General features: G+C 37.9%; 1 protein-coding gene across 5 annotated transcripts in view; it reads right to left on the bottom strand.

Annotated features, from left to right (window-relative positions):
* The window catches only part of wdfy4 (WDFY family member 4), a 53,121-nt gene that overhangs the window by 10,433 nt on the left and 17,116 nt on the right, over window positions 1-25,572 (bottom strand). For 4 of the 5 annotated variants that reach the window (XR_003594163.1, XM_028007228.1, XM_028007226.1 and 1 more), the window contains exons 25-54: window positions 25,328-25,518; window positions 25,071-25,223; window positions 24,880-24,953; window positions 23,864-24,022; window positions 23,680-23,774; window positions 23,514-23,595; window positions 23,178-23,380; window positions 22,540-22,706; window positions 22,341-22,460; window positions 22,075-22,248; window positions 21,835-21,987; window positions 21,116-21,242; window positions 20,883-21,034; window positions 20,490-20,728; window positions 19,725-19,840; window positions 19,452-19,643; window positions 19,262-19,368; window positions 15,402-15,479; window positions 15,132-15,323; window positions 14,517-14,583; window positions 14,186-14,391; window positions 11,325-11,473; window positions 11,126-11,240; window positions 9,710-9,795; window positions 9,566-9,628; window positions 4,417-4,459; window positions 4,186-4,305; window positions 3,235-3,358; window positions 3,029-3,141; window positions 1,743-1,893 (exon numbers count right to left, since the gene is read on the bottom strand). Coding sequence is in view for 3 of the 5 variants with exons in the window: in XM_028007228.1 (XP_027863029.1) it covers window positions 1,743-1,893; window positions 3,029-3,141; window positions 3,235-3,358; window positions 4,186-4,305; window positions 4,417-4,459; window positions 9,566-9,628; window positions 9,710-9,795; window positions 11,126-11,240; window positions 11,325-11,473; window positions 14,186-14,391; window positions 14,517-14,583; window positions 15,132-15,323; window positions 15,402-15,479; window positions 19,262-19,368; window positions 19,452-19,643; window positions 19,725-19,840; window positions 20,490-20,728; window positions 20,883-21,034; window positions 21,116-21,242; window positions 21,835-21,987; window positions 22,075-22,248; window positions 22,341-22,460; window positions 22,540-22,706; window positions 23,178-23,380; window positions 23,514-23,595; window positions 23,680-23,774; window positions 23,864-24,022; window positions 24,880-24,953; window positions 25,071-25,223; window positions 25,328-25,518 (4,011 nt within the window). In the remaining 2 variants the exon portion in view is untranslated. Of the gene's footprint in view, window positions 1-1,742; window positions 1,894-3,028; window positions 3,142-3,234; window positions 3,359-4,185; window positions 4,306-4,416; window positions 4,460-9,127; window positions 9,254-9,565; window positions 9,629-9,709; window positions 9,796-11,125; window positions 11,241-11,324; window positions 11,474-14,185; window positions 14,392-14,516; window positions 14,584-15,131; window positions 15,324-15,401; window positions 15,480-19,261; window positions 19,369-19,451; window positions 19,644-19,724; window positions 19,841-20,489; window positions 20,729-20,882; window positions 21,035-21,115; window positions 21,243-21,834; window positions 21,988-22,074; window positions 22,249-22,340; window positions 22,461-22,539; window positions 22,707-23,177; window positions 23,381-23,513; window positions 23,596-23,679; window positions 23,775-23,863; window positions 24,023-24,879; window positions 24,954-25,070; window positions 25,224-25,327; window positions 25,519-25,572 lie in introns of those variants that run through there. The other variant, XR_003594164.1, reaches the window with a different exon arrangement.

Raw genomic sequence — 25,572 nt, 5'->3', positions numbered from 1 at the left:
GGTGGAGGTTGGTAGACGTATCTAAAATCTCCTGGTATTTCAGAGAGTCCATAATGCCGTGTACTCTAAAAAGGCTCCCAAGGCCTTTAAAAGATTAACAGATTCGCCAAACTAAATGATGAGCATAATGTTCCTTTTCCAGACCCCTAGCTTTACACCAATACCACGTGGCATTGCTCAATCTTAAAAGTCAATTATACTAAAGTATTTTTGACTATAAATAATGCTCCCAAATGTTCTTCCTACAGATTTAACACCATAGCATAAACAATTTGAACAACAGTTAAGCCAATCTGTCATGGATTTTCTGCAACCTGACTACCAGAGCTTTCACACAACATCCAAATTGCACATGTACACCACTTCAGACGAAACATGCTACAAAACGTTGGACAATGGTTTCCAAAGTCAAAGTAACGTCATTGCAATGCATTTAAGTCTACAAATGAAATGCAGCAAATAAATCCTGGAAATCTAGCATATTTTGATAATTTGATAATAGTGCTACTATTATTACAGTTTTTGTCTTAGAAAACAGAGGTTAAAAAACAGCATTTGCAACTTTCTTTAAAAATATATATAATTAATTTTATGTTATTTTTCTGTTTTCTGTCTTCATAGAGGTTAGACCTGGCCTGATGTTTCTGTGATACCTTCCTCCAGGGGGCCCACTGGCTGCCCTTCTGCTGTTAATATCAATTTCCTTTGCAAATGATCGCCTTGGCCACATGTTTCTGTGTTTAATCTTGCCTCTCTCCTAGACAAAATCATTGCAGGAGTTATTGTTCCCAGTAACTATTTGTACTCTGTCTTCACAGCTTGCACTACTGGCTCAGATCTAATCTGCTTAGTTGTATATAAATTGGATCTGTTTGTCTTGTAAAGTGTCTTAATCAGCTCATACCTAGAATAAGTGTAGTTCATATAACAAACTTGATGTTTTCCCCCTGTATGCAATAGATATAAAACATTTCTGCCCAATGAAGCTCATTAAATACAAATAAGCACATTTGTCTTTGATGCTGCGTAGTCATGCTGTTTTAAGCTCATTAGCAACAAGTGTTATAAAGTTTGTAACAGTGGTTAAGGAAGATGAAGATACATTATTTATTATCTTGGTCACATGTGCCTTATTACTGAGATGGAGGACTGCTGCTCCACCCGCCCATGCTCAATGGCTTCGTGGCATCATGTCTTATCTCAATCATGAAAAGAAATTCTATTCAATTCTGAATCAAACTGACAAAATTGACACAATTTGTGGTTCTCCTGAAATATTTCTCAAAACTTCACTTGTGGAATACGTGCTGCAGTCTTGGATCCATGTGAAATAAAATATAAAAATTTCATACATGTAAGTGTGAAATTGCATTATGTGACGGTTTTTTTATGTATGCTCCATAAATATGCTTACGGGGGTAATTTCATGAATATTTACCACCTCACAGGAGAGATGGGACTTTAAGTTTTTTTAATCATCATTTTACAAATATTATTGTGAAAACACATTGAACAAATAACCAAAAAACTGTGAAAAATAAGTTAGCCAGAATACTGACAGTAGAAACTCAAAATTGTGATATTTGTCATTAAACATCTGCAAACAAGTTCAGATATTTATAGCAACAAATGTTTTGAACTTTTTGATTCCATAATTATGAAAAAGTGATGTTAATTTTTTTTTTTTTTCTTCACTTTTGGCAATTTATAATATAGATACAGAGAAGGATTTGGCTGCTGACCAAGAAGGATGTGGTTGGAGTTGAGCAGAAAGTCAGGTAGGTAGAAGAACTCTGGGATCAGTTCTCTGACATCTCCCATGTTGTCTCTGGACGCCGACTCCCACTCTTTCTTTACACTGAAGAACATCCGCTCAGGGATGTCAAACCCTCCCTGCAGCAGAATGAAAAACATCACTGTCAGACTCTCAGCACACTTCTGGGCTCAACTTTTCAACAAGCGTGCTGAAAAAAATAAAATCAAATTTTATTCACTGAACCATATTTTACATGGATATTTCCCGCTATAAGAAAAAAGCTTTTCATAATAATGTAAAATTCCATAATTTCAGTGCAGATCTCATGAGAGGGAATGTAATTTGAAATAAAACAATTACCTCAATGAATGAAAATAGCATATACAGCAGTAAACTCAGTTAAAGATGCAAATTCAGTTATGGATATTACTGCACGCCTGTTATGTGCTTTAGAAGACAAAAAGGCATCCCAGTTCACCAGATGAACATCTTTATTGCTTTATTCAGACTATCAAATATGCATGCCTTTTCATTATAATCAACTGGATGCTCGATTGTAAATTGCCAACATCTGTGGCCATTTGGATAGGCTTCCTTTTATGTGCTGTTTGTAATTATTTGCATATATATTAAAAATCTCTCTATAATTTGCTTTCACATCAAAAAAGTACACTGAAAACAGCTGATATTAGATCCACGGTATTAGCTCAATAATGTTGGAAAATAAGTTTAAAAATGACATAATGATGAATGTCAATGAGAATCCAGAGCTCTTTGTTTCCTGTGGGTAACTGAAGACAACTTAGTACAGACTTTCTTCACGTGTAAGACGAATCAAGACAAAACAGTATGACAATAAGTCATATGACAGTATGACTTACTGTCATATGGTGTATGACACTAAGTCAGTACATAGTTATTCCTTTAAGAATAATAGCAACATTTTATGCCGTTTTTGTTAAAATGCCAATTCATTTTCAAAGAGAGTAGTGTGTCCTTCAGCTCTTCACCTCCTATTCCTTTTCACATTTTGTCACAAAATAATCAAATTTCAGTGTATTTCTTTGGGAAGAACTGTGAAGTGAAAGGAGATGGATACATTGTTTTGCATGTTTTATATCTCTGTTCCAGCAGAGATGAATGAAATAGTTGAATTATTATTAAGTCTGTCATTAGGTTCTGCAGAAGCTTGCTAATAACTCATTGGTTTAAGCCAGGTGTTAAAACATACCAAATATTAAAATTTTCATTCACTGGTCTGTCTGGTCTCACCTGAAGAGCCTGGAAAGTGTGTGAAAAAGGCTCCATCCTTACAAGGAAGGAGGACACAATGATGGCAGATGAGTAGTGTGTGCAGTAGTGGCAACGTGCTGACATATCTGCCACTGAGAGAGAAACATATTAGAACAGTGAGATCAGGTTTTTAACAATAAAACTTTTAAATGGTAGGCTTTAAAAATGAAAAGAAGTCAATATACCTTCATCCCCAGCGTTTTCTACCTCATCATATCTCTCCATAAACATCTGTTTCCTTTTCTCTGTCTGGGCTCCCATTGGCTTGGACAAGTCACGGAAAGTTGTGGGATTTGACAGATCTAGTGTCTGTTGAGGTCAGGGATTAAAAAAAAAATCTTTAATCCATTGCACGATGAAAATGTGTAAGACAGTCTACAACATTTACACTTGTCTACAACAAGTAAAAAGTCAGGTCTTATTTCAGATTTTCCCTTTTTATACATACATTTTTGGGATGTCATGCTTTTCAAAGAAAAACATAATTTTCATTTAGAATCTAATTAAAAATTTTCATAAAATGCACTTAAATATCTCAGAAATTCATGTAGATTCTTGAAATACTGATAGGTATTTTTATGTACCTATAATACAAAGAAAGAACCACAGACAACGTTTGAGTTTGTAGATTTTCAGCAGTCACTCAGGAACTAACACATTACAAACGCAGTTTTACGACTAAGGAATCTCTACGTAGGGGGCACAGAGTATAAACAAACACAGGTTTACGACTAGGGAAAACTCTCAGAAGACCATCTTCAAAGAACATGTTTTAAGGGTTAAAGAAAGGTTAGCTCTGTCTCACACATATAATTAACCTATAAATGAAGAGCAAACTGGTAACTACTTATGCAAGAATAACAACAAAACATAACTTTTCTAACAATACTCAATATGTTTTAAGCATTCATTTAAGTTATTTTGGTGATTACGACTTGGGGTTATTTAAAAAACATCTGTTTCTCAGAAAATTTGAATAAGACCGACAACAGCACTTGATCTTAAAACATTGTTAAGAGTTCATGTCAATTCAGCTCAAAGTTTCAGGGGACCAAAGCAGAAAGGCTGAAGTTTTGCATTTGGTTAAAGAGCCACAGGTTGCAGACCTCTGGTCTAAAACATGTGTGGGATTCTACCTCTGACTGATAGTCAGCCAGGATCCAGGGGAAAACCGGATACTGCATCAAGTCATTATATGTCCTCCCGGCAATAGTGTTCAGGTGCATCAAATACTCAAAGTTGCTCATCTCGCCTTTCTAGAAGGAAAACACACAACATAAAACTTTCTAAATACCACAATGAATAATACTCTGCCAAAATGAGGATGTAATGCATTTTTGAGCACAACATTATGCTTTTTACATTACCTGCCATTTAACAAGGGCTGTCTTTTCAACCACTGGAGTCTTTCTAAAGAACAATAAAAGCAAACACTTTGAATTAGCAACAGAGTGAGTACTGAACAGCCCTTACCAGCACAGGTTTCCTTTGCATGCTCTGTTGCCTGACAGCAAGAATTTAAATGTAACCAGGCCAGAGTTCAGAAGCAGCAGCAGAAAATCGATGTGAGACTCAGGAAACAGAGACAGTGTACATAGCTTTAGGAACAGTTATGGAGGTGGGTTCAGCTAAAGTGGATTGACTTGCACAGTCAAAGGATCTCCTACTTCACAGCTTAGAAAACAAATATGAAATGAAACTGAATGGTGCAAGTCCATGTTAGTCAACATACTTGTGACTCTCCACATGTTACTGACTACAATTTAGCTAAGCTTACCATTGATTTTTAGCATCAAATTGCTGGTTTCCAACTGACGGGCACACTTTGGCAGGCCCTGGTTAAATTTCTTCTGGAATTTTCTAGTCTTTTTATATCATTCATTTTTGTTCCGTCTTTCAGTCAGATAAAAGCTCACATTACAACAACAAAAAATCTTCCAAAAAGTGTAGAATTTACCCACTTAAAAATTATTTTATCAGGATATGCAACTAGCTTGAAAAAGCATCTATATCAAATGGCAACAACGCTGAACATTTCATTATTTCTGAAACAACTATCCAAACACATCTAATCTAAATTGTAAAAGTGGTCCACTGTTTCTGAAATCTCCTCCTTCTCTGTGGGCTAGTAACAGGACCATAAAGTCAAAGCACCTCAGTTGCTAAGCAACAGTAATAAACAAGAGAAATCTTTCTTGGTTTGGGGAAAGAAGGCTCTGTATGCAAACTGTTATATGTCCCTTTGAAAGGATTAGTGAGTACTGTACGAACTATTTTTGCAACATTTACAAGGATCGCTTACAAAAACAAAGACCAAGGTTAGTTTGACCACTAAAACAAAATCTGATCAAGCTTAACAACATAGTGGAAAAAAAGCAGCTAAAGTATGGTAAGTACAAAAAAAAGCCAATAAACACAGCTGAGTGTGGGGATGAATGGAGGGGGTAAATGGGGTTGTGATCATAGAGAAAGAAGCACTGTTGTAAACATATCCACTTTGTCAGGGAGCGCTGTGCTTTTATACTCAAACACGAGGATGAGACGAAGTTGTACCAAGCTGTAACACTGCAACCAATAGTTAGATTCTACTGCCTAAGAGTCGGTTGACTAAAGGAGGTCAGTGAGACGGTTTTAGGCCAAATAATGCACAAAAATTTTGAAATTCACACAAAAACATAAAGATATAATCTTAGAGAGTTTATCAACAAAAATGGTTGATTTGGGGTGAGTTTTACTTTAAAAGGAAAATGAAAAGCTAGGTTATAGTTTGCAAATGTGTCCTTAAATTTTGGAGACATGCCATGTGGTCTGGTTAAACTAAAATTGAAGAAGTTAGCTATAATAATTATTGTTAGATTTGGAGGAAAAAGAGGGAAGCTTGAAAACTTTAGAACACCATCCCCTCAATGAGGTATGGGTGTGGCAGCATAAAAGTGTGTGAGTGTTTCGATGTAGAAGGAACATGATCCAGGTTACAACTAGATCCTATTTTCCCCTAGATCCAGCTCATCCAGGGGAAATCAAGAAAAAATGATGACATCCTGATGAGAGAACCTTGAGCAGAAATACTGAACTTTATCAGACATCAGCCCAAAGGTTTAAGTTTGGGCAAAAATAGATCTTTCAAATCTTTCACTGTCCACTGTCAAATGGACAGCGACCGTAAGCATACTGGCTCGATGCCTACAAAGTGAAATAAAGGACAACAAGGTCAATGTTTTAAATTGGCCATTACGAAACTCTGAACTCAGAATATGCGTGCAGATCACTATGGCCTTCAAATGTGACTCAGGTATATCACTTCTGTCTCATGTGATATTCAAGCAAACTAATGTGAAAAGGTTTATGGAAGGAAACCTAGAATTAAAGAAAGCAAGAATTAAAATGCCAAAACTTATTATTCTGACATTTATCAAATGGAAACAATTTTGATTATCTTAATTAAATTGAAAAAAGAAAATTTTAGTCTGATTTAATGCCAGGCAAACAGTAAAAAAATTGTTTTTAAACACTTTAAATATTACGTTTCAACTATAAAAAACAAATGTGTTTAAATGGTGTGTGTGTATTTTAAATTTATCCACCACCTAACATCGATAAAATTATTTTGTAGCTCTACACTAAATCAATCATTGCATTTGGCTCGGTATGTGTTATCTAATTGGAGGCAATAATTTCATGCAATAGTTTCCTATAGGAGGTTATAATAAGAACAAGCACCAGCAGATAACCTCTCTCATCCTGAGGATGATGAATGAGGCGAGAGAGGGCCTTGGGGTGTTACGCAGACACAAACAGAAACACACCTTGCTCTTTTAGACAGGGAGGGGAGAAGAGCAAAGCCCTCATTACACTCCCAACACTCCAAAACTATCATTTATCAAAGTCCTGATTTTACTCTTTGTGTACACAAACACACATATAGCACATTGCATGGTTGTCCATCAAAAATACACACGTTTTATTTTCCTTTCTCAAAAAGAGCCAAAAAACTAAATCAGTTGAGTGGAGAGAACATCAGCGCTCGTGTGTTTCCTTGCTGTCGCCGCGCTCCTATTGTTCCCCTGCATTAGCCTTAATTAGAGAGTCGTGCTCTTAAATACCCCCATGGGCAACCGAGGGTGAGCACACTCTAATGCAGACACAACACTGTGACACACACGCTGCTCAAGTTCTCATTCCTCAGAGTGCATGCTTTCCCCACTGCCCCAGGCCATACATAGGCCCTTGTCTTGAATAAATCACATCAGCCTCACACATGCATACTTACACCTTAACATACACAGAACACGTCCATTTCCTAAATTACTGAAAGGAAAATACCTATCAGAGAGCGTTATGGGGGGAAAAAAGTATGTGTCCACTTATTAATTTCTTCGGTTTTAGCTTTTTTTGGTTACGTTGAAATGTTTAAGGTCACCAAAGACATTTTAATAACAAATTTACATAAGTTTGGTAGATAAAAAAAGCAGTTGTAAATCTCGCCTTTAAATCTCAACTAAAAACCCACCTGTTTAGAATTGTATTCGAAACGTAATCAGTTACAAATTTAATGATGGCACTTGACTTAATATCATGTTTTGATTGTTGTTTCTATGTTGCATGAGTTTGTGTTTGTTATGATGTAAAGCACTTTGAAATGCCTTGCTGCTGAAATGTGCTATACAAATAAAATTTGATTGATTGATTGACTGTAATATGATGATTTCATCTGTTAGGAAATAAGAATCTATAGAGTTACAAACATGTCAAATGTCTTGGCAATCATCAGTGTTACATTTTGGAAAACTATAGATGGGCCTTTATGTTGGAACTTGCTCTGTGATGCAACTTTTTTGCTCTGTCTCTTTCTTCATGTTGAATCATGACCTTCACAGAGCCCAGTGAGGCCTGAAGATGTCTAGATGTTGTTTTTTCTAACCTCCTGAATGAGACATTGACAGGATATTGGGGAACTCTTTTTAGGCCAGTCACTCCTGGGAAGGTTCACTACTGTTTCTCCATTTCAGTGCAGTTCAAAAGCAGTCGCAAAGCCTTACAAATGGCTTTATAACACTTTTAAGATTGATTAGGGGTGACATCATTTCTATCTATTATTGAATATATTTTTTGCACTTTAATTTGTTAGCCTGCTTCATGTTGTGAGACAAGTTATATTTAAATTACTTCTTGATTTATTGGTTTTGATCACTTTTTCTTTTCATAAATGGAATCATTTGTATCTTCATTCAATATCAACTATTGTTTTAATGATCTCAAACATATAAGTACAACAAAAAAAGCTAAATCATAGGAAATCTCTAGAGGGTAAATAATTTTTCACAGCACTATTCACTACTCTCGCAGCGAATGTCAAAAAAAAAAAAAGAAGGCTGAACTGATCTGTTTTCTTATCTTTTCAATCCCAGAAAAAAGGGAGCCGATCCGAAAAAGAACTCAAGAAATTTGCCAAGAAAGCGATAAATATAACCCAAGATGGAAAGCGTAGACTCGCACTCAGCAAAATGGGCTTAATCACCGTCCCAAGGTTTCTCCTCAAGATGAGCGATCTGAATGAGTTGGACCTCAGTCGAAACCAGATCCAGAAACTTCCTGAAGCTATGGGAGCCTTAATTTCACTAACAAGCCTCGATCTGCACAGCAACAAGCTGGAGTCTCTGCCCGAGTCCATAGGTAGCCTGATTGGACTTACCCACCTCAACCTGGCAAACAACTGCTTAACATCTGCTAGTTTACCATCCTCACTGGGTTTACTCTGCAACCTAAAGAGTCTCAACCTTGGACTAAATCAGATAGATGAATTGCCTTCCACCTTGGAGCAGTTAGAGGTTCTCCAAGAATTAGGCCTGTTTGATAACTGTTTCACCGAAGTACCTGAGTTTGTGCCAAATCTTCAAAACCTTATTAAGCTGAATTTGGAAAGAAATCCATATACCGAGGCCCAAAGTGAGGAAAAGTTAGATGAGAAAGAGGAGCTGTATCTGGTGGATGAAAACAGCTTGTGCAAGGGATGCCTCCAAAAATGTAGAACAGAGGAAAGAGAAATTTTAAGAAACGAAAGAAAAGAAGAGAAAATACCTGAAAAGCCTGAAGAGTGTGAGGAGGAAAGGAAAAGATTTGCAGGGTTGATGACACCAAACTCAGTGGCTGCAGTCACCCAGGATGTGTGGAGAATCAGAAGGAAACTGTGAACTGATTAACCATCTGCCAATTTCAATTTTTCATCGATTAGAAATGATGGTAGAGAGCCCAAATAAAAACAATCTGAAATGCTTAGTGTGTTTAAATTATGTACTTTTATTTTACACAACAATTTCCTCATGTTTTCACACAAATAAAACAGAGTTGATAAGCCAAGTAAAGGTGTTGAGTTTCAACCTCAATCTGAGCCAGATGGATACCAAGTCTTTCACCTTGTAGCAATCTCATTTAGTCTGTATCCGCCTCACCACAGCGAATGGAAATCACGCCAGTAAAACAAATTTACATGGAAAAAAATAAAAAGATTACACTTACTTTGCATTAGTGATGACATCAGCAACTGCTCTGCCTTTTAATGCCGGCACCACTCTGCTCAGTCTGAAGCCGGAGAAAAACAATAAAGGTCAAAGACTGTTGGCTGAAAAATCGGCGAATATCCAGTAACTCTAAATTAGTTACCTTTTATATGCAGAGACATGGTCTTTATTCATAAATACGAGGAATGCCGAGTGTCCATTTTTCATGAAAATCTCAATAGTATTGTCCTAGTTGAGCAGAAAGAGACAGTAAAATGTATATGATAACATTTATTATATTATGTTTATATGTTATGCATTTGTGGCATTGCATATTTACTGCTCCTGCTAAATATGCAAGATCACAGAGTATAAAAAATACAGATAAGCCCCAAATTAAACTCTTTCAGATTTAGGTTTAAAATATATATTTAAAATTTTACTAACTGGAAGTAATAATTATGTTTTGGAGTAGCCCAGTCAGACTTCTGACTTATTTCCTGCACAGATGTTTTTATTCATCTCTGAAGCTAACTTTTCAGATCTGTTGTCATATCAACCTTCCAGACCTCTGAGGTCTTTTGGTTTATGTCTGCCCTGCATGCTCAGAATCACAACCAAACATGGAGAAACAGCATTATGTTTATATGCTCTTCCAATCTGGAACAAACTTCTAAAAAAAACTGCAAAAATAAAAACTGAGTTATTTTACATCAAGTCTCAAAGCTCATCTGTTTAGAGCTGCTGGTTAATAAAAACTGGAAAAACACACTATAAATTAATAAATTATAAATAAAGTATGTTTTTCAGCCTCTCGTTGCTTACCTCTATTTCGCTTCTACAATGTAATACTTAGCTTGTTTTTTTTTTAAACTTCTTTTTAATCAGGTAAAGAACTTTGAGTTGCTCTTTTGCTGAAATGTGATGTATAAATCAATTTGCCTTAATATATGAAATAAAATAAAACAGGTTTAAACAACATTCAACCAGCAGAAAGCAATAACTGCAATGTTTGGATTGCAAATATTACAGTTTATACAGTCTCAGTGTAAAAAAAAGTCCTTTGATAGAACAGCTCAAAAGGTATGATTTAAAGGTCCTCCTTAAAATTAGCAAATTTATTTATTTCTTTTCAATGTATTCACATTGTTATTTTTAGCTAATCTTTCTTAATTTCTAATTTACTTTTAATCTTGTCATAAACTATTAGATAATAGAAAATGGGGTAACTAATGGATATAGATACATATAGATATAATATCTAGATTATGTATTGTGTTTCTAATTAAAAGCTTATGTGTATAAATGTAAAAAATGCAGAGCAGCAAACAAGCTTGAACGAATACTATTGACTGCAATTTCTTGTGTTTCTTTCACTGCATGTTTTTTTTAAAAGTTTGTCTAATGCCTGGTTAAATGTTGTAATTTTCAAAAGTTACTTTTAACCTGACAGACGAGCCTCGAAAAGTATATTCTAATTTAAATAAGCATTCATGTATAACAAGTGGTTACATTTTAGTTTAAATTTCTGCAGCTGCTATATATCAAAAATATCTGTGAGATTAATTTGATGGCTGACCTCTAAAAGGAACCGCATGAAGCGAGCCTCCTTGATATCCTCATAAAGCCAGCGTCTGCAAGTAGCTGACGGAAGCTCTTTGTTCAGCACAGTGGAAATAAAGGAATCCTTCACACTGGAAGAAGGGGACATAGAATATGTCATATTTACCTTTTTTTGTAGCAAAGAAAAGTGTGCAGCCCTCACAGGGTGACAGTACCTGCTTGGGTGGTGTCTCCTGCAGCAAACGTCTCCAGTGGAGTTCAGAGTGAATCCCTCACACAACAGCAGACTCTCCTTTCCAAACAGAAGCAAACCTTCTGTCATCCTCAGGCCACTCACCATCACCACGCACATCTTTGCCTTTATCTACATGATAAGAAACATACAGAGGCACACCATTTGTTAGCAGCAGCCCTTGTAAATGTGTGTACAAAGCCTAAAAAATAAATGTTTTTTTGTAGTTGCATAATCTGAAACTAAATAATCCAACTATTAATATGAGTAAATTTACAACATTGTTAAAGTAGCCCATGTTGTTAGGAAATAAACACAAATCTCCAGTTAAACAATTATGGGCACCCCTGTTACTTAGTTTTTACAACTCTTTTTAGCCACAAAAAAACAAACAAAAAAACAAAACAAAACACTTATGTCTTTAACATAAAACATGCCACAAGAATGAAGCATAGAGAGAGAAATAACTATATGATTTAAAATTAAAAGTCAGATGGTCATAAAAGAAAGTTGAATATGTATCTGGTGGATCAATTATGACTTACGTGATCAAATGTTCCAGATCATTATGCAATTGAAAAACCTATTTCGGTTTTACTTTACTGGTAGTCTACTGGATTTTTCTTCAATGCCTTCTGCAATTATAAAGAGGTAATGTTCTAGCGTACTCCAACATATTAGAGTCACTATTGGTGCTATCAGCCTGAAAGCCTATTTCTGTCCCCAGGAAGAGAAATTGGCCCCCAGCATCATGGACTCTCAACCATACTCAACTGTCAGAAAGAGCTGCTTTTGTACATTCTCAACCTTTGATTTAGCCTAAACCCATCTAAAGTGTTGGCAGAAAGGCTCAATATTAGTCTCATTTGTACAGATCACACAGTTTCATGATATGTTTATGTTTGTGGTTGTATGACAGAAAATGATTTTCCCTAGTATTACTCTCAAACAATCGTAGGCATGTGAAACATTTTATGAATCCAAGATGCAGCAGAAATGTTTTTTTTTTATCTTATTCATTATCTTCCTTATCTTCCTCCTCACTGTTTGTCTCACTGAGTGACCAGCTGCTGCCAGAAACAGAGGTATGGATGAGGCAAGTTACATCCATACCTCAAGGAAGCTGTGTTACTAATTAGAAGGCTCTGGAAACTTGGATTATCTTAAAAAAGTAAAGCATAAATTGAATAGATGTTTCAGTCACATTTATTTTAAAGTGATTTTAACAATAAGTGTTTCTTAACAAGTGATTTTTTTTCACGTTAAGTAAATGTATTTAAATTGAAAGTTGGATTATTAATTTGAGATTATACAACTGTAATAATTTATTTTAATGTTCCACACAAATCTTTACTGGGGGTGCCAACAGTAACCCCCAGTAAAGGGGGGTTATATAAGGCTTATACCAAAAGCCTTATATAAGACACTCCATACACACCACAGCATTATTCTCTCAGGGCATGACATATCAGATATCGGTTCAGGCTTTACTTGATTGATCATTTTAATCACATATTTTAATCCTTATTAAAAAGACACCATTGTACACTTCATTATCAGATCTGATTGATGAGGAGGAGAAGTACCGGCCCCTTTTCATCCTCGGCCACAGTGAATCCACATGCTGCTTTCAGCGCTGGTTGCAGCTAATGCTAACTGCATCGTGATAATGTGTGGATAATTTTATTGTCTCCCTTGATTTCACAATGAGTGCGTGCACCTGGCCGTTTCCATGCACCGAGTCCACTGGGAGACAAGCACCCCCCAACCCTCCCAAAAAAGCAAAAACATATGGGGTTCCAACACAGCCGCAGGGCCCGCACAATTTATACTAATCAAATCAGGGTCCCTACCCCCAGACACACAGCCACACACTGGACGAGGAGGAGGTCCTGCCTGGGCATTATTAGGAGAATTAATCACTGCCACACACACAATGGTAAAGCTGATTAGTGATCAGAAGCTCTTGTCTTAAAGCACACACAGAGACACGCTGTGATGGATACGGTCACTTATCATGTGAAGGTGTTTAAGAGGAGTCAAGGTGAGTGAGTCTTCGCTAGGCTATATCATGGTAGATGACATCAGTCAGCACCAACTGTCACCAATAACGAGCAGATTAAACTAGTTGAATTTATTGCCATCAAAAATTAAATACATAACAATAAACTCATTTCCTTATCTGCGGTCCAGACAGATACGCGCTATCAGCCTGCGAGCGATTTAGCCGGCGATGTAGAAGGAGGAGGGAAAAGGAGGACTTTTATTGACTGAGAGCCTAATGTCAGACCATTGATTTCTCCCCACACACATTATTGTCATAATCACACTATTGGCGCTGGCAAGCTAATTATGAGTGGGTCTCCCTTTGTGTGAATGTTCGGTTGTGAGTGTGTGTGCATTTTTCAGAGCTAATGACTGTGTTCATTTGACAAGAAGCTCAGCAGGAGCTGAGCGCGGAACAACTGCAAGGCAACAGGACACACCAGCACACATCACACACTCGCTAAGCGGATGTAAGACAGCTTGCATCACCTCCTACTGCTTTTATTAATACTTCTGTCAGAAACATTAAAAGACGCGGCTGGTTGCCGGAGCGATCAGAGGGCCCTGTCAACATGTGCGTAGTTTCTAACTCGCTGTAACAATGAGGGGAGCTGTGCTGAGCCTCAACATTAAAATATTTAACTAATGAGGAAAGATAAAATTCTGATAGCAGCGCTGAGCTACTGGAATCCCTTCGTCTGCATCAGATAATTATGAATGTGAGTGTTGGAAGGGCGGGGAGTAGTTTTACTTTTATTCAGAGCTGAGAGACCAAAACGTCATCCAGTGCCACGGTACCTTCTCTTCAGGGTGCAGCTCTTGGAGGACTATACGCATGTCAGGGCAGTCTCGTGTGTGTGAGCAGGGTTTAGGGGTGGAAGGGTCAGATAAACCCTCAGCAAATGATGGTGTCTCATTTAAAGCAGGGAAAAACGTCAGGCTTTGTTCCCCCTCTGCTTCGTCCTCTTTACCCTCTGCATCAAAGTCACACAAGATCTTTGGCTCTATGAAAAAAAATATATTCTGAGTGTCCAGGACAGAAATTAAGAGTTAAACAGAAAAATTAGTAGAACTTAGTGACATCTTGTGGTGAAATTTCAGAATGCAAGCAATTCAAAATAATCTTTACCTGCATCACCATCTGATCTGCTACTGGACTCCTCAGACTTTAGACCGAAACCCAGTGCTCCCAGCAGCTGCAGGAAAAACATTTGTCACATTTAAAATAAAAGTGGCATAATCTGCATTAAAAACATTTTTAATGACATGTAGCACATCTTGCAACTATTTTTATAATCCTCAATGTATTTCTTTGGAACTTGAGATAGATAAACACATAGTAGTGCAGGATTGCAAAGTGGATGATATGTGGATGAGGTGCATGGTGATGACACACAAGGCAGGGAGAGTTTTAATCAGAGAAGCACCCAATAGCCCCATTGTAACTCTGGGGGAACAACAGAGGTTCACACCTCAGGTGGAAGAATCTATTTAAAGGATGTATCTTAGCCTTCCACGCTAAGAATCTGGCCTCTGACAGGAGCCACAAGAAGGCAGATATAAATTTTTCTACCAGCTAAGTAGGGGCACAATAAACATGTAGATTAAGTTTCTCTAATTATATGAGACCAAAGCTGGTCACTTAGGACCCACCAAGTTATTCATGTATGAATACTGCAGCAAGGCGATGTACATGTCATAAAATTCAGAGTAAAATCTCCTTCTCTAATCTGAGAGGATTTACCCGGTTGGATTGTCTCATGATTTTTCTGCGTATGCGTAGCTTGGTCCGTTTTGGTCCTTCCGCAGATTCTTGCACCCAGTCTTGGCTCAACAACACCCCAGGGCCAGGGCCAAATACAGCTCGCTCTCTTAGTAGCTCGGCCTCCACATGCAACCACTGAGAGCTCACAAGCTCCCACTTGGTGGTTTGCAACTGGGACAAAAAGGGAACAAATAATTTTGTCACACTCCTATTTTCATCTCTGAAACACATTTAACTATGATATCCTACCTGTAAGTGGTTCGTCCTCATGTTCTCAAACACACTGTGACCTCGATGCCTATGCGACTCCATGTTGGACAGGAACTCCTGCAAGAAAACCAGAGTGAAAACAGCTGCAAATAAAAAGAGGGAAAGCACAGTGACTCGTTTGAGTTCAGACTGCACACACACACACACCCCAACACGCACAAACAAATGCACACATACATAATGGCATTGTTGTTTCCTCATGCAATTACAATGCATTCACACAATTACATCTGTGTTAAATTGCATTCACTGGGCAAAACAAGCTAGTGGCTACAGTCTTACAATAACCCTGTGTTCAAATGTAATCATTTGTTGGTGTGATCTAATTAACATAAACATTAATATCACGGAGCCTCGCCACAGTCAGCGCCAAGGTTGGTTTGTGTGAGCACCTTTATTGTGCGTGAGCATGCGAGTGTATGGGTGCTTTTCTTTTTTTTTAAGGACGATTAAAAGAGAAAAGCAATGAAAAACCCCCCAAACAGAGCCGTGTGTTGACACTGCACAATGCTCATGTTCAGACACACTGGGATCATATTCTGACTGTTAACTGCTTCATTAAACCCATCATCACAGCGGTGCTCGCTCTGAGACTAGTGAAACAACATGTGTCCATCTTCACAGCTGACCCAGGAAAGCCATTTAATTGAGCGAGCGAGCACGCAGTAACTCTTTATATCGAGTTTTATTTACACATGCTAATTTTGTGTTCCGTGGAATAAACCCACTGAAAGAATTAATTCGTTCATTTCGACCAGAGTAAAAAGGCAAGAACACTTTTGCAGAAGAGCAGATGGACTAATTCTAGATAGGTTACAGAGTGAACATGTTCATGAAAGTTGACAAACTTTGACAGGCTCTTCGGAGAAAACAAATTGTTTCCTTAAATGGCCGGCTGCCTATCCAAATGAGAAGTTGCGTCGCGAAGGGAATAAAAGAAGAATTTGAAGGGAGATTATAGAAATATGAGTAACAATGAAGTTTGCAGACTAGAGCCGCGTTGTGACAAATAAACAGCAACTTGGCGTCATCGTCTCTAATTTCATTCCTTCATTTGGACAAACATAAGTAATATATAGCATTAATTACCCTATTTAGCAGATAGGAACCTCATTGGCTTTTTAAAATGCTGCATTAAATACATAACTCATCTTTTCCCTCTGCAATTAACATCAGAACATTGCGCTCATTTCCATTTTAATGACTTCCCAACAATACGCCACCTTTGATGATAAAGCAACATAATGTCAACTTCATTCTGAGCTGGCAGTGAATGTGTAATGAACTTAACGTGATCATTAGTGCTGTTAATTATCTTTCTAATATGAGGACACAGATATGATTATGGAAACTGCATTCGCTGATGAAATAAATCTCTGGAAGGATTGCACTGAAGCTTAACTGAGGACAAAGTCTGCTTATCAGTTTTTATATTCTCCTCCATTACCTACAATAAACCTATTTATTTGGTTAATAAATGTAGATGCATTTGCTTTCAAAAGTGCTCTCTCAAAAAAGCAAGTTCTTAAAAAAATGACTTTGGTGAAATTTTCTCACAATGTATTCCACCTTTAATGATATATATCCTATGATGAAATAACAAAATAAATAAAAACATGTAATAGCCTAGATGCATACACGTATACACCCTTATACTAATGTGTTGCTGATGCACCTGTTGATTTAATTTTAGCATTCAGTCTTCTTCAGTTTACACCTGCCTCAACTGTGGTAAAGCTGATCAACCTAAAGATCCTGAAAGAGCTCTTCCAGGATCTTTCTACCATTTGCTGATTTTTATCCTTAAGACAAAGCCACAATTTACAAAACTGTACATAACTATTTTCATCAAAAGATGACATCCAGGCTGGCAAAAAGTCTTAAAGTGTTGTGTAGGAATGTGTCTGACCAGACCGAAATGTAATTTTTGGGACATATTTTCAAATGATTTGGCACAAAACAATACTGCACACTTTTAAAAGAACCTTAAACCCACTGTGAGGATGGTGGTGGCAGCATCATGCTATGGGCCTGGGCTACTTTTCTTCAAATAAAACTGAAGTTTTGGTTGAGATGGAAGCAGATAATGAAGAGAGATTTTATTTTTTCAGCATCACAATGAGTCCAGGTCTACCAGGCCCAGCTCAAAATCAAGACAGAGTTGGAGAACTAAAGCTGACAGAACATCTGTGACATGACCAAAAGAGGGCTGTAGACCAGGTGCATTACAACAGTTTGAGAAATTTGGAAAGCTTTTGCAAGGTAAGAGTGGGCACATCTCACTTACTGAAAAATAAAATATGCTGAACTTACCCCATAAACTGGAATATTTCCACAGTTTTTTTTTTTTCATTAAACTGTATTTGTTGGCGTTTTATTTTAAATTGTACAAAATGTTTAAACATGGGAGATGGTTAAGAAATAAACAATAATGGTGTCATTTTAAAGGGGGTCTGTATACTGTTGAGAGAGATGATTCACTGTGCTGCAAAGAAGCTCATCAAAAGCATACAAGTTGTTAAATAAAGGTCATAAGTTGATGATCTACAAATTTAATTAATGGCTTTTATTACTTCAAGAAGATGGATGAAAAGGTGAGAGGAGCAGCTGACTATAGCTGATGATTGTTTCCACATCTCTAATTTAAACACTACCAACATTCTGCAACATTTATGCAGCAAAACACCGTAAGGATGAAGAACTAAAACCTCCTGCCATCCTCTTCCCTGCATCTCAGATGGAAAAACAATTCATCACCTTCTCTGATAGCCTGTCAGAAACTGATATGATAAAGAATAACATCAAATGAGTAATGTTTTCATCAGATTGCTACCACTGTAATTGCCAGCATGATTTCTGTGGGCAAGACACATGCACAAACAAGAGCGTACACGTACACTTTTGGGGAGTGTGAGACAGACACACAGACGCTGTAATTTCATGCCTGTGTGCCTGAGTAATATGTCCCTGCTCCCTGCTCCAGATGGCTCAACGTCTTAAGCGTTGTGGGGGAACTAATGATGTGGGCCACGTGTTTCGGGGGAGAAAAAACAACAATAAAGGCGTCTTTAACCTTCAGCGGCAAACGGTGTGCTGTGGCTAGTGTTCCCATGGATGGGCCTAACAGATATCAATTACAAAGCCCACTCAGGGGCAATCAGCTGTGATAATCCAAATCTATTTAAAAAAATAAACACCCCCGCAGGGCTGGATGGCCCACAGCATAAGCACATTGTTGTCTTTCGATGGACTTTTGGCACAGTCCTCTGGGATCTGGGAGAAGGTAACAACCCCAGATACCTCAAAGGAGAAAACTGTGTGTCTTGTGTGGAGACAAATCTAGAGTTGAAAAACTCTATGCTGAAGAACTCTGTATATCTATTCATACCACTTGAACCTTTCCCATTGTGTCACATGGAAACCTTAATCTAAAATGTATATTAATACAACAACACAAAGTAGTACAAAACTAAAATGGAAAAAAGCATGGAGGGTTTTAATTTTTTAACTGATAAAAATAGAAAAAACAAAAAAGCATCCCCACAGTATGATGCCACCACTACCATCACATGTGGGTGTGAACACGGGGTGGTCTGTGTTTTGCAGTTAGCTTTTTGTCACAGCCAGCAAGTTTTAACATGTTTTCAGTATCTTCTACATGATTTTGTGGTATTCTTTCAATGCTAAATTTCTTCAAGCGACTCTTCCACAAAGATAAGATTTGTGAACTGTTTTTGAGTTAGATGAAACCTTATAGTACTTTCCCTCTGCAAAGATACATTAAAACTTGCGTGTGTTAACATCACAAGATGAAAACATGTGAGGCAATGTAGACGTACCTCTGCTTTTATTGACTCGTGACCTTTTCCCAAAGCAGAGCGAAGAGCACTACTGATGACATCGAGCGTCCTCTGAGATCTGCTGACTGCTTTTGTCTTCTGAGATTCTGAGAAGCCATAAATATCAATACCTGGGCGCTTACAGTCATGCTTTTTCACCCTCTGTGTTGTCTGCAGAATGTGAGCTTACCTGTGTACAGCTGCCAAGCTTTGTGTGCCATTTCCTCCCATAGGGGGCTGATTTCAGTCATGCTCACCGGCTTCGTCTCCGTCGTACTGCTCGCTGAGATTTCAACCTTGTAGCTCTCTTCAAGTATGTGTTGTCTTTCTGATATTACCTTTGACCAGCAGGCCTCTGCTAAGGACACGAGTTGTTTGTCATCTAGAAAACACACAAAAACACACATTTTGTATTTTCTGAGGAGTGAAATAAACATAAAATCCCTAAAAAAGGGGATCAAACCTGTTGTAATGTCTGCTCCATTACTGAGGTTGGAAGGGCTTTTACTTCTGCGAGGCAAAGGGCTTGATTTCTTTTTGTGACCCTTTTGTGCCACACATCCAAAACCTTCTGGGTAGCTACAAAAGAAGGATATGTGTCAATTTAGAAAAATCTAGTAAAATATTTACTAGGTGAAAAAGGCAGAAGTTTCTGGTATTGAGGCATATTAAAGTTTTAAAAAAGCGACAAAAAATGTGCCCATTCTTAAGGCTTATAGTTCTTTCAAAAAGAAGCCAGATACAGTTTCAACATGACCAAGATATTTTTTGGCTATCTGGTACCTACAGTTTCCTAACCCCAACATATTTTTTAACTCCTCACCTGCCAGTTTTATTGGTTAAAACATCTTTTCTTTTTTTAGAAAAAACTAACTTTTTTCCCCATCACGTGTGTACTAATTGTGAACCTGTGAGTGTAAAACAAAAGGTACCTTCAGCCTGTGAAAAGTATTAAACCTAAGGTTTTGGAGGTAATACATAAATAAACAAATATCAAGGGAGCCAGCAGAGTTGTACGATACAGAGCAGACCGGCAAAATATATTTAATATTCTAAGCAATAAGCACTTAAAAACTACCCCTAATTTTGGTATGAGTTTATTTAAAATGTTTACAATTTTCTCTACCAAACATTTTTGTCACAATACTTTGATACTGTGAAAGAATTGTATTTATACTATGGCATATAATGCTGTATCTGTCTAGTAGTTTTGCATATATTTTTTTACCTGCCAGAGCGAATCAGCAGCAGACAGTGAAGTAGGCAGGTGATGAAGTTCACATTAGCATTGTAGGTTGCCATGAAAACATCCCAGCGTCCCATGAAGGTCTGCATTGCTCTGATGACAACTTCCCTCTCTTCTTGGGAATGACGCGGTTGGGACAGGAAGTGAAGCAGGACTTTATTGGTGCACGAGTAGAGGGCAGACACAGCCCTCTCCCTTTGAGTGAGAGCTTTCCCCACAGCCTAGAATCAGACAGACGATGCCTGAAAAACTTGATCTACATTATTTTTTATGTTAAAGATGTATCTCTTATTGCTGAAAGGCTCTCTAAGTTAATGACATGCTGATATGAATTTATCTAATAAACTTTGTGAAAGCCGTCTGTCTGCGTCTCACCACCATAATCTGATCAGCCAGGAAGTCGAGCAAACTTTCAGGATCTCCAGCAAATGTTCCACTGTGAAGCTTCTGCAGCATAGTCTTACAGAAGAGCACCACATTGTCCATCAGAGTACCCATCTCTCCTTCGGCATTCTGATTATTGCAGACTAACAGAAAAAATAAAATTATTATTTCATTTCTGTTGAGTACAGATTTAGGTGTAAAAAAGTAATGTAGTGTGATGTTACCTTGTGAGGTAAGATGGGTGTTGTTATCGTCCTCATGGCTGAGCATATGGATGATGTTCATGATCAGCTCCACTAATTCAGATTGAAAAGTCTGCCTTTGCTCCAGCGACGTGCCATCAGGACAAAACTAGGCCAGAAGTAAAAAATCTTTTATCTAACGGCAAGTGCATAGATGATGTGAGTGAAAACACGTGTGAGGAAATGTGCTGTTTTGGCCATCTAGGTGCTTTTTTTCCTCCTAGTGGTGAATAATTCGATCAAAAACACCTTAGCTCTGCTTTGTTTGGTAAATGAGCATAGAGTGGCACCTTCTGGAGAAAAAAGAGTTTTGCAGAATTTGGTCAAACTGAAAAGGAGTTTTCAGTGAAATAAAAACAACTTTCTGCTGTAGCATTCATCACTTGATCGTGACTGGAATCTACAAACTGAATAATATAAGATACGCATAGTACAAGCCTGAAGTTCCTGATGTTGAAAGCAAATATTGAAGGTTAAAGAGTTTCTCTGTCCCTCAAACAGTCACACAGATACATCTACTCTTAAAAAATACACTCCTATGTTTAGATATATGTTCATTATAAAACCAGTTATGATGTGTTGGGATCAAGTCTCAGATAAAAAAGACTGTTCAAACTCCAAATCCTTAAAAGTCCCAAATTATTTTGACATTCATGTTTTCCTGAGCAGCAAGGTGACTGATGGCATGGCTGGAAATTCACCTCCAGCAGCAGAACTGTGGGATGTGTGTTGGAGCTTGAACACACGTTTAGAAGACTGTCCATCAGCAGAATACGCATGAAGTCGAGCACCGGCTTCCTTGTTGGATGAGTGCTGAATGTGCCCTCTCTCTTATTTATTTTGCAAGGGTTAACCTACGGTAAGAAAGAAAACCAGACAATGAAACTCCACAGATGATAACTTATAGGAGAGCTTTATAAAACCATAACCACACAAGAAACCTCTGAAATCTCCACAGGATAAACAACGCTGGCGAGTGAACGCAGGAACTTGGGTGATGCCCACAGTGGGTCTCTTGGTCGGAGATTGTGAAGGAGACAAAGGAACTGCATTACACTGGATGGGAGCTGCACTTCCCATGGTGCCTCACTGTCAGATTCATCTGTAGATAAAGGCTTTTGAAACAAGAACAGAAACACATGTTCTTCACTGTAAATTTTCTTTAAAAATACTTATGAGAATCTAGATTCTTCTAAGTTCTTTCAACCTGAGAGATGATAACTTTAACCAGCTCTAGGAGCGTCATAGCAGCTTCAACACAAAGTTGTTGAGAGGGAGCTTCCCTTTGGCTCTCAATTAATTCCTGCAGGGCATCATCCAAATCGAGCTGTATGAGAGATTCAATGAAAGGATGATGACAAACTGGTACTGCAGGGGAGGATTCAAAACTGTGCAGAGTAACCCACCTCTCTGGCTGTCATGTGACTGGTGCTCCTCCCAAGTAGAAGAGCAGCTAGAGCTTCATATACCTGTGGCACGTGAGTGTGTCTGACTAACAACTCCTGGAGAACATCAAAACCTGGACAAGTGGTGCTGAGGCACTCCTGGGACCAAGAGTGGACTCGAAGGTTGTCTGATAAGAAGGCAATAAGTCAGTGACTAACAAAAAGTAAGATTTATTTTTAAAAACTATCATTAACTGGTGTGAGAACCATGATATACCTATTTGATTAATTAACAAAATAGTCTGACCTTTTTAATGTAATCAACTGATACGAACAAAGATTATTTTGCAAGCGACTCCTTTTGTGCCTTAAAAAGCACAAACTGCAGATAAACAAAATGGCACAATAACTGAAATTTTAGTTTTTCTAAAATAAAATTGCCACGTTTGTTGCTTTTTTTTGTATTTGTTTTGCTGTGGTGTCTAGAACTGAGAGTTGATCTAAGATTGAACGGTATTATTTAAATAGAGTGTAGCACCACTTGATTTAGTCTAAATAGGACTGTATCTCAAAAATAATTCAAATAACCATTAAAACCCACAAAATTCCAATGGAATAAATAAGAATAATAATGTAAAAAATAATCAAATTTTGTCTACCCATGATAACAAATGGTTCCTCTATGCCCTCTATGAGCGTTCCTGGCATCACTCCCTCTCTGAAGCTGCTCTGCTGTCCTGGATTGGACAGGAACTGTGTGAGCAGGATGAGGCCCAGTTTCAAAGTGGACGGGTGGAGGTGGGCCTGAAGGAAGAGCAGGAACCAATCGCTGCCGAGAGATTGGAAAACTGTGGCCTGGTGACTGGGGGATAAAAAAAACAGATTAATTTGGATAAGTATTCCTGCCATGATATGACTTTATGTCAAAAAAGACATATGCTACCTTCTATTTATACACTGATGTTTAACAAAGAGTAAAAAGTATTCATCCTCACCATTTTTGAAGGCTGTCTGATTTAAGGATTTCAGAAATTACAAGCAGCATCTTGTTACGGATGCAGATGATGCTAGCTGGACCTGAATGGCAGAAAACAACCCTCTATCAGACACAGATGTCAGACATGTATTGTCATTGTATGCATGGGATTGTTAATTGTGTACCTGACATGTCATTTGAAACCTCACAGTCCACTATCTCACTGCCTTCATAAATTTCACTGGAAGGAGGGAGTGTGTAAACCAGGAAAAGCCCAAGTCTTATCACACAAAAAGACACATGCAGAAAGCATTAAATTATAAAATAGGTTGTTAGTATTTTTTAAAAAACAACAACTTCAGACTCTACCTGCTTATGTCTGAAGAAGTCATGTGAGCCTTCAGGAGTAAAGTGATGATGTCAGAGATAATGTGGACCCTTTGGAGGGTCACCGCAGGATCACAGAAATCAAACAGCAGCTTTGGCAGCAGGCCCACGCTGTGCATGACCACTGCATTCCTGCTGTCACTGCTCGGTTATGATGAGGGAAACAGAAACAGCACCGATATCAATCACAATTTGTTCCCACAGACAGAAAATCTAATTCAACAATCCATACAAGCATTCAGTCCTCTCCTCAACCTTCCTGACTGATTCTGCTGAACGTTCCCTTGACTATTTTCTGCTCTGCAATTTTGTGATATTGATGACAGGCTTCTCTGTGCATTGACAGAACAGCCAATAAAAGCTGTCAGTTCAGAACAAGGTCCTCTTTATTGTTTTACATGATTTGTTGGCTGTGACAATTAACAGTAAATCTAAATATGTTTAGCCCTTCTTCATACAGGATTAAGAATACCAGTCTCCAAGATCTCCACCACCAACTAAACAATGCTAGATCATGGCAAAGTTTGAAAAACTCATTTCAGTGTGAAGGTAGGCATTACCTTATTGTGATTTTAATGTCCTGCTGACCCAGTCACAATGCTAACTCTAAAAGCATTCTGCCAAGAATGTCATTTACAACAAATTTCAACCTGGCACAGATTACACCTACTTTTGAGGACTCAACTATTGTAAAATCATCACAACATCAGTGTCTTTCCTTATAACTGTCACCTCCCTTCTTATCACTAAATACAATGAAAAGGCTTTATTTTGTCAAAATGGCAAACACAGAAACATACTAAAGCAATCTCACAGAGAAAGCTTTGAAAATACTCAAGTAAGTGTCAAAACTTTCAAGCTGCTTTGTGAGTAACAGGGGGTAGAAGACTATCAATGTTCTGGACAATTTTAATTGTTGTGGTATAGTATTAGACTGGATATGGACTTATAAAGCTCTGAGTTACAGCAAGCCACATGCTGTTAACTTTGAGGATTACCTGGAGGATTTCAGGATATCAGCAAAGTGTTTTAGGACTGAGAGGTCCAGACTGTCTGGCGTATCCCGCCACACCTAAAAATGAGGGATAAAGTAAAAGCTTCAAGTTTTTATTTCAGTTAAAAAAAAAAAACAGCAAAAAAATAAACTTTTGCACATATGTTACATTTTTAAAGCTATGCTGATTTTTACCTCCAAGTCACATAGCAGAGCCTGGAAAGCAGGCGTGTTCTGTAGGTAGCCAGTACCACAGCTCATCTCCACTGAACTTGAGAGGCACAAAGCCAGCTGAAAGGTTCGATGGCTGATAAGACTGCTCTTCATCTTTAGCAGGAAGGCTAACAGCTAGATAAAGTACAAAATACAACAAAACAGACTCAAACTGTAAGAAAATGTTCATGCCTGAAACAAAAGTTATTTTACAGATGTGTTGATAAGCTCAGAAAAACCTTGTATCCATTGATGCGGTTCATTTCGGCTTGCATTGCGGAGTTTGTTTCCAGCACTGAGAGAACAACTTTAATAGCCGCATACAAAGAGCCGTCATCTGCTGCCATGGCAACAAGACTGAGAACAACGGCAGGTCCACCAACATACAGAAAACCAGTGGAAGCAGACTTGGGGATGAAAGTTCGGACACCTGGAAAAAAAGAGACTCCAGAGATTAAAAAATAAAACTCAAAGACTTTTCAAA

This window comes from Xiphophorus couchianus, chromosome 22 (assembly GCF_001444195.1).
Source record: "Xiphophorus couchianus chromosome 22, X_couchianus-1.0, whole genome shotgun sequence".
NCBI lineage: Eukaryota > Metazoa > Chordata > Actinopteri > Cyprinodontiformes > Poeciliidae > Xiphophorus > Xiphophorus couchianus.
The sequence above is the reverse complement of the archived record's forward strand: the minus strand, read 5'-3'. Positions and strand labels throughout refer to the sequence as shown.